Source organism: Panthera leo, chromosome A1, assembly GCF_018350215.1.
Source record: "Panthera leo isolate Ple1 chromosome A1, P.leo_Ple1_pat1.1, whole genome shotgun sequence".
Taxonomy (NCBI): domain Eukaryota; kingdom Metazoa; phylum Chordata; class Mammalia; order Carnivora; family Felidae; genus Panthera; species Panthera leo.
Window position 1 is genome coordinate 116,916,087 of NC_056679.1, and position 17,761 is coordinate 116,933,847.

The 17,761-nt window shown below is 42.1% G+C and overlaps 1 protein-coding gene across 5 annotated transcripts in view; it reads left to right on the top strand.

Annotated features, from left to right (window-relative positions):
- LOC122218963 (protocadherin alpha-C2) overlaps nucleotides 1-14,355 on the top strand; it is a 128,583-nt gene extending 114,228 nt beyond the window's left edge. For 4 of the 5 annotated variants that reach the window (XM_042937275.1, XM_042937267.1, XM_042937248.1 and 1 more), the window contains exon 4: nucleotides 12,405-14,355. In XM_042937275.1, coding sequence (XP_042793209.1) covers nucleotides 12,405-12,715 — 311 coding nt within the window. In that variant the 3' untranslated portion in view covers nucleotides 12,716-14,355. The remainder of the gene's footprint in view (nucleotides 1-12,404) is intronic. The other variant, XM_042937254.1, reaches the window with a different exon arrangement.
- The last annotated feature ends 3,406 nt before the right edge of the window (nucleotides 14,356-17,761 follow it).

The window sequence follows — 17,761 nt, forward strand, 5'->3', positions numbered from 1 at the left end:
CTGCTTCAGAGGGCTCTAGAGAATGGCTCCCTACCTAGCAACCAGTCCTAGGGTGGAAAACTTCACAGCTAGACTTCTTTAATGATCCCTGGGAGTGGCAGAGCCAGATGGGAGGAGGGCCCCTGGAAAGGAGAGTTCCTGGAAGTACTGCATCCAGGAATAAATTGTTGGGGGGTAGGGTGGGCAGGGAGTCAGGTTCCTCAGAGGAACACTACATTGTAATAATACCAATCCTCTATTTCGGTTTCTGCGTGCCAGGCATTGTCCTATGTGATTTACGAGCACTATGTCCTTTTAATGCTCACAGTTCCATTAGATGGATATTGTTATCTGTTTTACATATGAAAGAATGCAGGCTGAGAGGCCAAGCAACTTGCTCTAGGTTACACAACAAATAGGTGATAAAGCTGAGATTGCAGCTCAAATGTTTGTGTCCCCCAAACCTTCATTTTCAGCATTCTGCTAGCCCTAGGTTATAACAGCTTGGCTGAGGCTGGGTGCATTGTAAGAAGGCTCTAAGGGGAAATTGCCCTCCCTGGATTCCAGCAACCAGGAATAAGGTACAGAAAACCATGCAGCTTGAGCCCTGCTAGGTTAGGGGGTCATGGAAAGACATATTATTGATTTTTTTTTTTTTTTTTTTTTTTTTTTTTGGCTTACTGCGGGGAGCTTGGAAGATTTGAAACCAGCCATTCCAGTTTCTGAATCTGTGTTCACAGCACATGATGTCTTTATACTCTTAACCTAGAAATGGTAGAGTTATTTTGGGCACAAAGCAAGAGCTGTGGCTTTAAAAATATGCCACTGTATTTATCTCTTCCGCTCCAAAATTACTGAAAATTAGCCCAGCTGTGGCCTGAGGCAACAAATAGCCACAAAATCTCCTTCCAGATCACGCAGCCACTGCCCCCCTCAACCCCCCAAGCAGGCGGTTCACCCAGGAGTGGCACTCTCTGGGGAGTGGATTCAGACCAGCCCGTCTGGCTTCATGCTCACATCATCCCCTCCCTGCCACTCTAGGGGTCAGACTGCTAGGCCTGTGAGTGAGCTCAACTCTGTCTCCTCCCTCATCCCCAAGGCTTCACAGAAATAAAATAATAATAACAAATCAATTATTGAGCTGGAGAGTCCGAGCCAAAAGAATTTTTCAGTTTTATTACCAAATCCCTGTGTGATTCAGGGCAAAAGACCTTGCTGTAATTAAGCCTTCAGTTCCTTACCTATAGAATGGAAAACTCTTTTTTTTTTTTTTCAAAGTAGGCTCCCTGTCCAGCACAGGGCCCAATGTGGGGCTTGAACCCACAACCCTGAGATCAAGACCTGAGCTGAGATCAAGAGTTAGACGCTCCACTGAGCCACCCAGGCACCCCGGAAATCCTTTTTTATAACAATTATTTTTTATAATTATTACTTATTATAGGGAATATATGTGTGTGTGTGTGTATATACATATAAATGCAAATGCAAAATGCTTCATAAAATGCTTGACCTTTAATAAGCAATTTATCAGTATTCCCTAAGTGACTGAATCTTCTGCTCCTCTGATCTTACTAACAAGTAAAATGTAATGAGTTTTTACTTTGTGTCATGCACTGTTTTATATTCCATAAGGATAATTACATTTAATCCTGCAAAAACCCTATGAAGTGCTATTATCTCCTTTACACATGAAAACTGAGATACTAAATGATTTGCTAGACATCACATAATATATACGCTGTAGTCATATTTAAACCTACTATTCTGATTATAGAGCCTCAGGTCCTAACAGAGAACACGCAGTGTATTTTTACATTGTCTTGTTTCCTCGGAAAATTCTTTCCACTGACTTTTGAAGGCCTAGGAAGTAGTGGAGAAATGGTGGAAATGCTAGCCCAGGTGGTTGGAGCTTTCTCCCCCTCTCTCTGATCCTGAACAGGATTTGGGTTGCAGACTGCGGTTCTCCTGTGTTTTGTGGGCTGTAATTACTCCGATTAACATTGCCCAATTCATAAAGGCTGAGTGAGGGAGAGGAGGCGGAGCTTGTTCGGGCAGCCCACAGCCCCACAGATGGTAGGATGGGGGTGGGGTAGAGCTAGGGATGCTGTACAGCCAGGTCTTTCAGCAGGTTTGATGGCGGATGGTTTTTGCCTTTTGGTCAGACTGAGCGTGTATGATTCTACAATCTGCTAGGTTCTGCTAAAACACACACACACACACACACACACACACACACACACACACACACACACACACGAGAGACAGATGAAATGGTTGCTTAAGACGGTGCAAACAAAATCGGAGCTGCTTGAGGCTATAGTGGCAGGCTCCGGTGGGGAGAGGAGTCAAGGAAGGGGGAGAAGTGGGATGTCCCTGCGCAGAACGCCTGCATGTTCACCTGCAAACCCAGAATCTGCAGAACCTTCTGTGCTGTGACTTTTCCCTGGGCAGCCAGAAGTAGCAGCGGCAGCCCCAGCCAGAGAATGAGCAATCCAGGGGAGCTGTCTGGCTGGGCCGGAAATGGCTGTAATCATTTAATAGCTTTTGCTGGCTGCACTGACCTAGCGGAGTGGGCGGTAGGCAGGCTCCAGAGTGCTGTCTGGAAAGATAGCCCGGGCTTTAATCAAAATGATGGGTTTTCTGGAGGCTCTTTATTAACCTTAGGACTAAATCCCAAAGATGGAAACAAAGGGATGAATGGGGTGGTAAGGGGAGGGCTGAAACCTGCAGAATGGGCTGTGATTTTCCTGAGCTTGTCACTGCTGCATCCGTGCCCCGCCCCCAGCCTCTGTTCTTCTTTCAGCTGATTCTAGCTTAGGGGTTCCTGCCTGCATCTCTGTCTCTCAAATGGTGGCAAAACAAATCTACCAAAGTAATCGCTACATTTGTATAATGCTTCAGGGTTTTCAAAGGGCCTTCAGGTACAGCTCAGCATGTGGTGGAGTTAAGACTGCCTAGGTTCCATCCGGTCCTAGGCTCTTCCACTAAGTAACTGGGAGATCATTGATCCTTAGTCTCTTCTTTTATAAAACAGACATACCTATAAAACAGACATGGATATTGGCAATATTTACTTCGTCTGGTTCTTGTGAGGAGCAGAAATTATATTGCACACAGGTCTGCTTACCCTGTGCCACGCACATAGGAAGAGTACAGAAAATGTTAAATACATCCAGAATCCTGTGGTGTAGACAGCAAGGTGATCATCTCCATTTTATGGATGAGAAAACTGTTTCAGAAGTACTTATGCAAATTGCCCAGGACTTTGTATTATGAATGATAGAGGTCAGGGCAAGCTCTCAAGTTCAGAAGAGCAAAAAGCAAGGTGAACAGAGGAAAAGAGAATTCGACCCCCCCTACCCCCCCCCCCCCCCCCCAGCATACTCCAGCCTGTGACCCTCCAAGAGCTTTCCTCAAAGTACTATCCTTGGTCAAAATGACTTGGTGTTATTCTGTTGGGGAAAATTAATGTAAATCAGAAAGATCTCTTCTGGCCTCAGCTGACTGCCCAGAGCGGTTCAGAATAGGGTTGGGGGTGAGTTCACAAGGCTGGCATTTGCTGCACTCTGTTCAGGACCTTCCCCACTATGTGCTTTGGCAAACCCACTCATTCCCAGTCCCCGAGGCCAAACTCTGGCCACAGTTCCTTTATAAAACAGTAAAGTTGGATGTTGCCAAAAAAGACCCTGGGCAGTGCCTAAGAGAAGTGTCCAAGGTGGCTTTATAGGATTAAATGAAGTGGCTAGCTACCTTCAGAGGGCAGGGGTTTTGTTGTTGCTGTTGTTGTTTTTTGTTTTTGTTTTTGGTGCAAAAACGTGATTTTATTAAAGTATGGGGACAGGACCTGTGGGCAGAAAAAGCTGCCAGCAGTTTTGTTTTGTTTTTTTTTTAAGTTTATTTATTTATTTTGAGAGAGAGAGAAAAAGTGTGAGTGGGGGAGGGGCAAAGAGAGAGAATCCCAAGCAGGTTCTGCGCTATCAGTACAGAACCCAAAGCCCAATTCGGGGCTTGAACTCACAAACCATTAGATCCTGTGGTGTAGACAGGAAGGTGATCATCGTGACTTAATCTGAAGTCAGATGCTTAACCAAATGAGCCACCCAGTTACCCCAGAGGGCAGCTTTTTAAGTTGGAGATCTTTATGCATTTTAAAAAATATGTATGTTGTTCTGACTTTTTTTTTTAATTTTTTTTTAAACGTTTATTTATTTTTTTTGAGACAGAGAGAGACAGAGCATGAACGGGGTAGGATCACAGAATCTGAAACAGGCTCCAGGCTCTGAGCTGTCAGCACAGAGCCCGACACGGGGCTCGAACTCACAGACCGTGAGATCATGACCTGAGCCGAAGTCGGCCACTTAACCGACTGAGCCACCCAGGCGCCCCTGTTCTGACTTTTAAATGTATTCCTACCTGTGGTGGAGAAATCAGCCAATACCAAAAAAAGGGGAGGAGGCAAAATCATTTACTGTAATTATGATTATATTCTATTAAAGCTTTTATTTATTTATTTTTTTAATGTTTATTTATTTTTGAGAGAGAGACAGAGCGTTAGTGGTGGAGGGGCAGAGAGAGAGGGAGACACAGAATCCAAAGCAGGCTCCAGGCCCCGAGCTGTCAGCACAGAGCCCAATGTGGGGCTTGAACTCACAAACTGTGAGATCATGACCTGAGCTGAAGTCAGACGTTTAACCGACTGAACCACCCAGGTGCCCCTCTATTAAAGCTTTTAAATCCCATTGGCTTGTAATCTGAATGTCAGGGAAGGACTCTGCCTAAGGATCCAGACCCCCACCTGCTTGGTATATGCCTGAAATCCCCTTTCTAGGCTCTGATAGAGTCTTAAAGTTTATTTATTTTTTATTTATTTTGAGAGCGAGAGATGCTGGGGGTTGGGGGATGGGCAGAGAGAATCCCAAGCAGGCTTCACACTGTCAGTGCAGAGCCCCATGCTGTGCTTGAACTCACCAACTGTGAGATCATGACCTGAGCCAAAATCAGGAGTCGTAAAATTGACTGAGCCACCCAGGTGCCCCTCCCCCCCATGGAGTCTTGACTTCATGTCAGTCTTGGCCTTGCCAGTGAGCTAGGTTCCCTAGGACCATAGGGGAGGGACTTGTGGGAAGTCACAGGAGGGGGAAAAGGAAGAGGAAACATTCCCTGGATTGACTATTTGCTGGTACTGGCCCTGGTATCTCTTCCTTTCTCATCTTCTTTAAAGGGGAGTATTTCCTTGATCCTGCCCCCAAAGTCACAGCATTTTATAGGTGAATATGGCCAAGGGGCTTTAGTGCTCTTGGTCAAGAGGGACTCAAGATTAGGAGGTCAGTAAGTGTTGTTCGTCAGATTCTGAAGCTCTTATTTCACCTGAATGAGCCCTCAAAGATGTTTGCTTACACATGAACCAGAACAGGTTAGTCACAATCGTCTGTAAGGGACTCTAGAAACCAGATTTCCTTCTGCTCTGCAGAAGCTGGATATGAGGAAGATGCACTGGAATGGATCTCTGATCGCTTCTTGGAGTTAAGGCTGAGTCAGACCAACCAAGACTCCCCGCAAAGGCCGAGAAGCTCAGTGACATGTAAAAGAAACTCATTAACTCTTAGCAGTCCTGCTGTGAGGGGCTCCCTTGTCCAACAGACCTAGCCTTTAATGTCCTTTAATTCTGCAAGATAAAGACATCTCTGAGCTCTGCATCTCCAGATGACAGTCCTGAGGCCTCATGCAGAGTCCTGGCTGTGGTTGGGAAAAATTTCCATCCTGGGCTATGTGAGAGACCCCAGAGTGGTATTGAAACCCAGTTTTCCTAGATGACAAATCCCGGCTTTTAAACACCTGCCTTGCTTTTGTCTCCATCTCTCAAGGACAAGGTCTGTATGTTAAAGGTAAACAGGCAGATTCTGGCTGAGTTCAGTTGCAGATTTATCTCCGATGGCTAAAGAAATTAGTCTTAGTCTCAGAGAAAAAGCACCCGTGGCCCCCGTGTCCACAGAGCTGTAAAGTTCACTCTGCCAGGGGAAGCATGTTGTAGGGAAAGAGATTTGGGGGAGAGATGAAAGTTCCTTGCTTCTTTTCCCTACTGCCTGCTGGTACTTGAGCTAAATTTGCAATATATTCTTAACCTGCCTTCCTAGCCCCAAGAGCTGTGCCATATATAGTTGCCCATATGTGGTTCAATTTATTGGGCTCTTACGTTGTGCTGGCGATCAGGCTTAGCACTTTACACACATCACTTCACTGTCTTTAGGGACAAGCAGCAGTGAGTGCAGTCAGTGGAGGGCTGTTGGATCTGTTGGAGGGCCTGCTGCTTCTCCTACCAGTCCTTGAATTCACCCACCCAGCAAGTATTTATTTAAACCCCTGTTATGGGCCAGGAATTGTGCTAGACTCTGCTTAGGTAGTGGTGAATGAAGCAGATACCTTTTCTGCCTCTCTGGATGTTACAGTGACAGATGGAGGTGAAGGACATTGCTGCTTGGCCGGGAGGGTCATAGAACACCTCAGTGAGGGGGTTACATTTGAGCACAGACTTGAAGAATGAGGAGTCCTGCTAAGAATGGAGGGGAGATCATTCTAGGCAAAAGGAAACTGTGTGCGTACAGGCCTTGAGGCAAAAACAATCCCAAGAGGAGTCTGAGGACCCAAAAGAAGGCCTGTGTGGCCAGAGGATAGTGGTGAGAGGGAGTCTTGGAGATGAGACTGGAGAATAAAAAATATCAGATTATTGAAGGGCCTTATATACCATGTTAGGGAGTTTGATTTTTATTATTTTGTTAAGGCAGTAGAAAGCCTCTGAGTAATTTTAAGCAGAGGAGTGATGTAATCTGCTTTCTATTTTTAAAGAATTTTACTGTATGTATGCTATATTTCAGTTTTTAAAAAAGGGAGAAAAACTTAAGGAGTAAAGATGACTCTGGCTCCTGGGTGGAGGGCTAGAGAGAAGCAAAAGTCAAAGCAGGCTGGACAAGGAAGAGCCTGTTGCTATAATTCACATTCAAGGTAATGGTGCCCTGAAAAAAAGGTAGTGACAGTTCATATGGAGAGAAAAGGACAAAGTCAAGGTATATTTAGGAGGCAGGAATGACAGATCTTGATATACGTTAAGTGGAGAATGGAGAATAGGGAAAAAAAAAATGGAAGTTTCTGGCTTGAGCATTAAGGTGAATGGAATGCCATTTATTGAGACTGGAGAGATTTAGAAAGGAATAGATGAGAGGAATCTAGAGTTCTTTCTGCTTGACATGTCCCATGAGACTTTCAAGAATAGATATAGGATGGGCATTTGGAGACATGAGATTGGAGCACAGAGGGATATAGTCTCTAAATATAAATCTATATCTCATCAGCATATTTGGACAGTACATGTACTGATGGACATGGCTGAGACCTCGAAAGGAGTGAAGAGAAAGAAGAAGGTACAGTGCCAAAAGAGGAGAATGGTTTGATAAGGAACTCATAAAAACAAGTGTCTCCCAAAGCGGCGGACAGATGCCCCTGAGAGGTTCACTACATTGCAGACTAAAATGTGACCACTGGCTTTGGCAATAATGTGATTAGTGAGCTTGACATGAGCAGTGTTAGAGAAGTAGTGTCTAAGAATGCCAAATGAGAGAAGATAGGTAAGTGACAGGTCGGGAGATGGAAATGGCAGATGTAGAGAATCTGAAACTGTAATTAAATGTAAATGGTTTATCTTGCAGAATTTTTCAGGATTCCAGCCCAGGAGCAGTGTCAGATACATGCATGCTACTGTGATGTCAAATGGTTTCAGTGTCGTGGCCGCTGGGATTACTTTACACAGAAAGACTATTACTCTTCCTCTCTAGATCTGACCTCTACTCTTCTAGAAGTCATCCATATCCTTTATCATGTGTCTTCCAGCTAGATTCTTGGGGAGGTCTTGCATTGAAAACCCCTGTGGATACATCATAATTTCCCCCTACCCAGGGCAAATTTCATCTCTCCTCTGGAATCTCCTTTGACTTTCTCAAGTATAATTAGTAATTTTTTCCTCTGGAATCCCATAACACTTCTTGTGTACCTTGGTGATTACATTTATCCAGTTGCCTTATAATTGCTTGAGTGTCTGTCTCAACTAGACTCTGAGCACACTGAGGGAGGGGGCTGGGTTTGGAAAGTAAGTTTGGCTCCCAGTGCTTTACCCAAACAGGACTATATTTACAACAGGATTCCATTCTTCTATACTAGGTAGCATCCCTCTATACCCACACATCTTTCCATCTCTTCTCTGCTTCATCCCATCACCCCTCAAGGTTATTGTGATACAGTTAGGATCAAATAGTTTTTTTCTACTAATTCATCTTTTGTTTTGGACAAAGTAGGTGTCAAAATACATTTGTAGCCAAAGTTTTCTGTAATCACACACTAATTTGCTGCTGCTTATGCTGCAGCTGCTGCTGCTTCCTTCCCCCCCCACCCAACCTCCTCCTTCTTCCTCCCCCTATCTCCCTGCCTCCCCCCACCACCTTCTTCCATCATGTACCTGTGGTTTAGGTTTTTCACCCATTACCTGAAGACAATTAAAGTATTTTGAGTATAATTGCAGACAAAGGTTCTGAAATCCTTTGGCGGTTCTTAGTTTGGGGGAGTCGGGGGACGGGGGTGTTGTCCAGGTACCACAGAATCTACTTATGTCTACAGCTGCCTTTTATGTTACCATCATTATTGAGACCTCCATTTAAAAAATTCTAACAGAGAACTCAGGAGACCCCAGAGGTCCTTAGAACTGGTTTGAGAAAACAGTAGTGTCTACCCAAAATGAGATTCAAGTATTTCAGTTTGTGATTACAATAACAAATGCCCAGGGCTTCTTTCATTGTAGAAAGACTACAAAAAGTTAATTAACAGCACTAATTGTTCCAGGGAATGCCCTGTTTACAATAGCTCTTACAACCTCAGGACTTTTGGTTCTTTGTTTCTTTTTATGAAAAAGATTCTCTTTAATAATATTTTTTTTTCTTTTTACTGAGGTATAGACATATAACATTATATTAGTTTCAGGTATACAATATAATGATTTGATAGTTGTATACATTATAAAATGATCACCACATTAAGTCTAATTGACATCTGTCACTATAGTTACAAAAGAATTTTGTTTGTGTGTATGTATGTGTGATGAGAACTTACAGATCTCTCCTGGCAGCTTTCAAGTAAGCAGTATCATCACCCAGGTGATTAAGAGTCTGACTCTTGATCTCAGCGCAGGTCATAGTTTCAGGGTTGTGAGTTCAAGCCCTGCATTGGGCTCTGCACTCTCAGTGGGGAGCCTGCTTGGGATTTTTCTCTCCCACTCTCTCTGTGCCTCCCCTGTTTGCGCATGCTCTCTCTCAAAATAAATAAATAAATAAGTTTAAAAAAAGAAAATAATTGGGGTGCCTGGGTGGCTCAGTCAGTTAAGCGTCCAACTTTGGCTCAGGTCATCATCTCATGGTTTATGAGTTTGAGCCCTGCATCAGGCTCTACACTGTCGGCACAGAATTTTAAAAAAAGAAAGGAAGGAAGGAAGAAAGGGAGAAAGGAAGAAAAGAGATGCTTTTTAAAAAACAAACAAACAAACAAACCCAGAAACAATCATCACCATGCTGTATGTTAACATCCCAGTGACTTATTTATAACTGGAAGTTTGTACCTTCTGACCACCTTCACCCATTTCACACATACCTGTCCCCTTCCTGCCGCTGGCTACCACTAATTTGTTCTCTGTCTCTATGAGCTTGGCTTTTTGTTTTTGGTTTTGTTGTTACTGTTGTTTTTTAAATTCCACACATAAGTGAGATCATACATTATTTGTCTTTCTCTTTCTGACTTATGTTGCTTAGAATAATGCCCTGAAATTTCATCCATGTTGTTGCAAACGGCAAGATTTCATTCTTCTTATGGCTGAATAATACTCCATTATATATATTGTCAAACATAAATAAAATCGCCAGTTATTTTGCCAACAAAATGAGTTTATTAGGGAATAGCAGAGGAATGCAATTTGGACAAATGGTGGTAAACCACAGGCAAGTCCTAAGAGACTAAGGAAAGGTCACCTCTTACTAGGTTTTAGGAGGAAATTGGGGAGGGTTGTTTTGATCAAAATTCTTTGGAAAAGAACAAGAGTCTGACATCTGTGGTGGTTTCTCTTTGGCTTCAGGTGGTGGTTATTGTGTTGTTGCTGGGGCAGGAAAAGATTGTCCTTTTTTTGTCTTACAAGCAGGTGATAAAAGTCCTGTGTGAAAAGTATCTTTGTCAAGATAAGAGTTACCTTCCTTCTTCTTGTTGGTAGTGCGGGCTTCCAGGAGTGGTATGTGTGTGAGAGATCCCCCTTCCAGGCTTCCTGACTCCATTATTTTTTTTTTTTTAAGTAAGCTCTACTTGCAACATAGAGCTTGAACTCACCACCTAGAGATGGAGAGAGTCACATGCTCATGGATTAAGCCAGCCAGGTGCCCATCCTGACTCCATTAAATGAGGTTTTCTTTACTCATTTTTACAATACATGCCACATTTTCTTTATCCATTCTTCCATCTACGGACACCTAGGTTGTTTCCATATCTTGGCTATTGTAAATAATGCCACAGTGAACACAGGAGTGCACATATCTTTTCAAGTTAGTGTTTTCATTTTCTTTGGATCAATACCCAGAAGTACAATACCCAGAATTACTAGATTGTATGGTATTTCTATTTTTAATTTTTTGAGGAATCTCCACACTGTTTTCCATAGTGGCTGCACCAGTTTACATTCCCACCGACAGTGCTCACAGGTTGCCTGTTCTCCACGTCCTTACCAGCACTTGTTATTTCTTGTCTTTTTGACGATAGCCATTCTGACAAGTGGGAAATGGTATCTCACTGTGGTCTTGATTTGCCTCTCCCTGATGATTAGTGATAACTGGGCAACTTTTCATGTACCTTTTGGCCATTTGTATGTCTTCTTTTTTAAAAAGCCTATTCAAATCTTCTGCCTGTTTTTAAAATCAGAGGGCATATTCTTTTGCTGTTGAGTTGAATGAATTCTTTATATATTTTGGATATTAACCACTTATCAGATATGTGATTTACAAGTATTTTCTCCCATGCAGTAGGTTACCTTTTCATCTTGTTGATGGTTTAGTTTGTTGGGCAGCAGCTTTTTAGTTTGACGTAGTGTAGTTTGTTTATTTTGCTTTTATCGCTTTTGCTTTTGGTGTCAGATTCACAAAGACTCACCTCAAGGAGCTTACTGCCTATGATTTCTTTGAGGACTTTTATGCTTTCAGGTCTTATGTTCAAGTCTTTAATCCATGTTGGAGTTTATTTCTGTGCATGGTGTAAGACAGGGGTCCGGTTTCATTCTTTTGCACATAGACGTCCAGTTTTCCCAAAACCATTTACTAAAGAGAATGTCCCCTCCCCACTGTATATTCTTGCCTCCTCTGTGGTAAATTAATTGACATGTATGCATGGGTTTACGGCAGGGTCCTCTATTCTGTTTCAATGATCTAAGTGTCTGTTTTTATGCCAATACTATACTGTTTGATGACTATAGCTTTGTAATATAGCTTGAAATCAGAAAGCATGATGTCTCCAGCTTTGTTCTTCCTTCTCAAGATTGCTTTGGCTGTTGGGGCGCCTGGGTGGCTCAGTCATTTGAGTGTCCGACTTCGGCTCAGGTCATGATCTCACCATTAGTGGGTTCATGCCCCACGTCAGGCTCTGTGCTTACAGCTCAGAGCCTGGAGCCTGCTTCGGATTCTGTGTCTCCCTCTCTCTCTCTCTCTGCCCTTCCCCCACTCATGCTCTCGCTCTCTCTCTCTCTCTCCCTCAAAAATGAATAAACATTACAAGAAATTTTTTTAAAGATTGCTTTGGCTATTTAGGGTCTTTTGTGGTTCTGTACAAATTTTAAGATTTTCTATTTCTGTGAAAAATACCATTGGAAATTTGGTAAGGATTGCACTGACTCTATAGTAATATTAATTCTTCCAACCCCTGAGCACAGAATATCTTCCCATTTATTTGTGTCATTTCTTCAGTTTTTTCCATAAACATGTTAGAGTTTAGAGTACAGGTCTGTCACCTCCTTGATTAAATTTATTCCTAGTTCTTTTGTTGCCTGTTCTGCTTTAACCCAGTACATTTTCCATCCCATTCCCAGGCAAAATAATCACGACCACATTCTTTAGGAAATTCTGCACAAAGAACCAAAAATATGTCCCTAGAAAATTAGACCTCCAGACCCGTGGTGAGAAAATCTGCCTTCCTGATTGTTTCCGAACACTGACCTTGCCCTCAGGCTCAAAGAAATAAGCCCTGATTTCTTGGGGGGCGGGGGAGCCAGGGTTGTCTGTGCAGCTTCCCCTGTATTCTCCCCACTAGCATGACCTGGAAGGCGTGTGCTGACTCTTACTGACTTGGGATGTTTTGTCTTTCAGAACCAGAGGCAGGAGAAGTGTCCCCTCCAGTGGGTGCTGGTGTCAACAGCAACAGCTGGACCTTTAAATACGGACCAGGCAACCCCAAACAATCTGGTCCCGGTGAGTTGCCAGACAAATTCATTATCCCAGGATCTCCTGCAATCATCTCCATCCGGCAGGAGCCTGCTAACAGCCAAATTGACAAAAGTGACTTCATAACCTTCGGCAAAAAGGAGGAGACCAAGAAAAAGAAGAAAAAGAAGAAGGGTAACAAGACCCAGGAAAAAAAAGAGAAAGGGAACAGCACGACTGACAACAGTGACCAGTGAGGTCATCTCATGGAAACAAGCCACTTAGCCAGTTTTTGTAATAATGGCAAATCTCTCCCATGTAGCAACTCCCCACTCCCTTCTCCTGTCTCCATGAGCCCTCTCTTATAGACCTCAGAAATCTGCAGAAAGTTCCCTGTGTCTGTGTAGATCACATTTAAGAGGTTTTGTCTTAAAAGCTTTACTAAGTCTGGTGTTAACTCTTTCTCTCCACTCTGGCTTGTTTTCAGAACCTAAAAAGCAGACCCAAGTTTCCTTTCTCCTCCGCCGCAAAGGAGAAGCTTCCCAGCCCCGCCAGTGAGAGGTTGGACTCTCTGCCCTGTGCTCCGGGGATCCTGTCTTGATGACACTTGCAGGGCAGGCTCAAAGGTTTTGAGATTGAGCAGCTTGGGTGTCTGTGGCCACTGGGTTTGTGTGGTTACCGTGGGCGTGTGAGTGCCAGACATTGGCTGGGATGGGCCAGATGAGACTAGTTGGTGCAAGGAGGGCCGGGAACCAAAGGCAAAGAAACAGTGGGAGTTGCCAATCCAGGGGGAACGTGAACTAAAAGGGACCAGACTTTCTAAATCTTACAACTCAAGAGGCAGTGGCCACCCTCTCGCAGACAAAACCACCCCTGCCGACAAGGCTTTGGGCATCCTCAAGTCTGTTGGCTGTGGTGTCATTATGCCTAAAACCTGCATTACACCTACAAGCCAACAGTTCAGTGTTGAACGGGGCCAACCAGGGCACCAGAAGCAGATCTGATGTGTTTGCTGTGCGTCCTTGTGCTCACTTTATCAAAAATTCTTTTGCACACAATGTTTATGAAAAGGCTAGATCCTTTTCCAACACATATGCAAAAGCAGAAGCGAAAGAAAACCCCAACACCTCACTTTATGCTGTTTGTTGTTTGATAGATTTATTTAAAAAAGAGAAAATCTATGACTATAAATCTTTAAAGAGAAATATGACGAGTCCCCCCTCAACTCCTCAAAAGAGAATCCAGTCTACAGCCATTTAAATGATCATTGCTGCTACAGAAGTGCTTTAAGAGAATTGCCTGAAACATCTGTATTATACCGGCCACCTGCCAATCACAGCTTTACTCTTTCAGGTCACTCTGGGGCTGCCTCTTGCATGTATTAATTACTAAATAAAAGGATCTTTCTCTGTCTCTTTTCTAAGAAACAATTACGTGCACTTTGAATACACAGTACCTTCTCTAGCCAACTATATCAAGACCCCGAAATTGAAGAAAAATAATTGTTTTCTCATACACACAGTGAGCCGACTTTCCAATCCTCGAATTCTGTGATTTGTCTTGGTGTGCCAGCCCACACCTTCTCTTTGGTTTAGTTTTCCTTTTTTAGAACACTCTGAATTGCTAATCTTGCTGACACCTATGATGTTACCTGAAATCAATCTCCCATATGTATGCTGTATGCTATTATAAGACTCCTGAAATATACTTACTCTGTGCTTGTGTATGTGAATGTTAATGCAACTATACCTAGAGTGAACTTTAAGCTTTATTGTTGAATGTAATTCCATTATATTTCCTTTTGTACACCTGTGAAAAAGTGGAGTAGTGTTTTTTTAACCATTGTTAATCAGCTTTTGTGTATGAAAGACACAGTAAAATTTCTTTCTTAAATCAAGACACTGGTGATTCAAGGAATTTTATTTATGGTCAGCCAAGAGCTGTCTCTTGCCAAGACTCCCACTGGCAAGGGAATAGATAGAGCTGTTTTTTTCTAGTAACAATTCTGGAATGAATACCGTGGTTATTCCCTGAGGGTATGCAAGCACAAAATTTACCAATCTGACCTCTCTGAAGTCACAGAATGCTTTGAAATTATAATGACATCTGGAATATCAGCTCATAGCGAAGAATAAAATTTACTGTCACCTTAAATAAGAAATTTTAATTTTGTTAAAATGTACAATTTAGAAGTTTAATTACATTATCTTTTAAACGTTATCATAAAAGGTAGGAGTCTGTTATTAAAACAAAAACATTAAATCTAAAAAAAAAAAAAAAAGCCTGTTCTGTCTGCTTTTAGCTTCATTCTCCCATATTTTGAAGGGTGTGTAACTTCAGCTCTGCAGGATTGCATGGGGTAAAACTTGTTGCCAACACATGTGAACCATTGCTACATTGTAGGTTGTGATCATTTTGCCCCACTGAAACCCATGTATCTGACCTTACGTGCCTTTTGAATACTAGGAGAATCGGGCTAATTTATTAATGATGATAATTATGATGTATCTGTACAGCACTTTTTACATTTGCGAAGTGCTTTCCAGTCCATGTTAGTTACTAGTTATTACAGCTGTAAGGATAAAACACGCCATGTGGATTCATTTTTAATTGGTGCTATTGGTATTTATTCTGTTATTGCTAATAAATGGAAAATGGTGGTATGAAAGAAATGGTGGTCATTTCTCAGTATAAGAGTAGGAGAAAATAGAACGCTGATTATCATTAGCTGTTATTTTTGAAGAAGTTTGCACTATGACTCTTAGAGTATCGCTCTCTGGCTATCTCCCTGGCTGTGTTTATCACTAAGGCAAAACGCTCGATGGAATCAAGACTCAGACTCTACAGTATTACTAGAAAGGGCAGTCAGGAGGCTTCGGGGTCACTTCCCAATACACTGTTTCTGTCTTCTCTAGTAAGAATTGCAACAAACCAATTTTTTATCCCTAGAGCCTTCCAGTCATCTTATTCATTACGTGTTTAGCCTTTGCTCTTCTCTCCAGTTGGGCAAATAATGCCCCCAGGAAATAAAATTTTATGCATGCAGGGCATATGGTAGCCACTGTATGAAGTAGGTTCAGTTCACAGTCTATATTCCGTAACAAATAGATCTTCCTTTTGTAGTTAAATTTTGTGAGCAGTTATTCTCAGCTGGGAGCAATTTTGCTTCTCAGGGGACGTTTGGCAACATCTGGAGACATTTTTGGTTTTGCTACTTGGGTGGAAGTTCTTCTGGCATCTAATGGGCAGAGGCCACAGATGCTGCTAAGCACCCTATAAGGCACAAGACAGCACCCCACAGCGAAGAGTTTTCCAGCCCCAAATGTCAATAGTACCAAGATTGAAAAATATTGAAACAGAATGAGCATATAATTTGTTGTTGAATCTATTTTTGAGATCGAAAGGGAACACCATTAATAATTGGGATACAAGATTTAAGCTGGGCTTAAATCCCAGTTTGCCTTGTATGGTGACTCTACTTACAGAAAGAAAGAGAAATTGACATTACACTAGATCTTAACTGGAATATAAATAAAAAGTTGGGAAAAAGAAAGAAAAGAGAAAGAAAAAAGTAGAGGAAAGAAAGAAAGAAGAAAGAAAAAGAAAGAAAGAAAAAGCAAGCAAGCCAGTACAGCTCTATAACTTGTTAGCTGGGGAACCTTGGGCAAACCACTATGTCTCTCAGTTTTTCAGCCTCTGTTTCATCATCTGTCAAATGGGAATAATTCTAGTACAGACCTTATAGATTTGTGGGGAAGATACAGCAAGATAACCTCAAAAAGGTTTTAGCACAGTTTCTGGCTCACTGCTAGATAGTTGTTATTATTAATAATCCTTTTCTTCCATCTCCTCACCCTTTTTCAGAAATTTAGCTGTTACACTCAGGACAATTTTCCTATTGATTAAAATGTGAGTGACAGATTATAAAACATAAACTTTGCAATAAAAATATTTTTACTCCTTCATATTTTTGCTCACCTCTGAAGGAAAAGAGGTGAAGTGAGTTTCCTAACTCTTTACTTATTTCTATCCTGAATAATGAGGTTTCTAAGTGGTCAAGCAACCATTCTGTTTACAGCTGTTCCACGTCAATGATCTGAAAGCCAGAGATCAAAGGGTTTAGAAGTCACTTTGCATGTTCAAATGAATAAATTCCACATGAGCTTAAGTACAACAACTTGAGAAAGAGAAGAGTTACCTCCACAACTTCTTTTGGCGAATGGGCAACTCAGGAACAAACCAAGTCTCTCTCTTAAGACTTCTTGATGTGGGTCTTATAGAGAGAATGCAGGATTCATGCTTTCGAAGAATTACAATTCATCAAATTTTAAAGGATAAGGTTCCCCGGTGAGTGTTCAGAGCCTTTGCTGTTGGCTTTTAGGCTAAAGTCAGATTCTAAGTAAGTTGCAAGATGTCATATTAGTATATTTTATGTTTTATAAATTCAGAACTCAAAGCACAAATGTAGTTGACCAAACACTAAATCAATTCTAATATTAAATCCAGATTTTCGAGCCACGAAAACAAGAGGCATGCTAAAACAAACACATAAAAAACTACAGATAAGCTTCCTTAGGATTTGAAAGCCCCAAGAGCTTTCCTAAATAAATGGCAAGTTGGCCTCTCCTTGACCCTCTTTCATCACTTTTGTATGTGTTTCCTCTTCTTGGAGAAAAAGCTGATCACATAATTTACCCCAGAATTCACTTGACTGTTGACTAGCAGGACATACACTTGCAACCTGAGATACCTCTCTGATTTTTATGCAGACACACATACACACACAGAGACCTTTCTGTTTTAATAAAGCAGGGGGCTTTAGCAAAGGAGCAATGTGCTCTTCTTCCTGGGAAGTTGGACCTAAGAGTGATCAGTAGCAACCCTATTGTCAGAACCCTTAGGTAAAGTGCTTGTTGGTTCCCATTTTCTCCATGGGGTTGATCCATGCGGAAATGCCTGCCGAAACATGAAATCTTAAAAGTTTTTTTGCCTCAAAAAAAATCTGAGTTTATCTCTAGGTTTAGGTTCCTGTGAGAAAGAGACTGCTTGATTTACTTCCATAGCATGGAGTCTAGTCTGCATAAAGAAATAAGGGAGATTAGGTAGTGAAAAACACAAAGCCCAGCAATTTGTTAGGTTATGCAATTATCCTGTGACTGGGGAATCATCAATCCTCAAAGAACATGAACAATTCAACCACTGAGCCAGCAGCTGGTCTTAGAGCAGAGCTCAACTGAGGCATAAACAGGCAGGAGACTTAATTAAACAGCTCCCATTTTTAAGGTCAGCTTTCACTAGTCTAA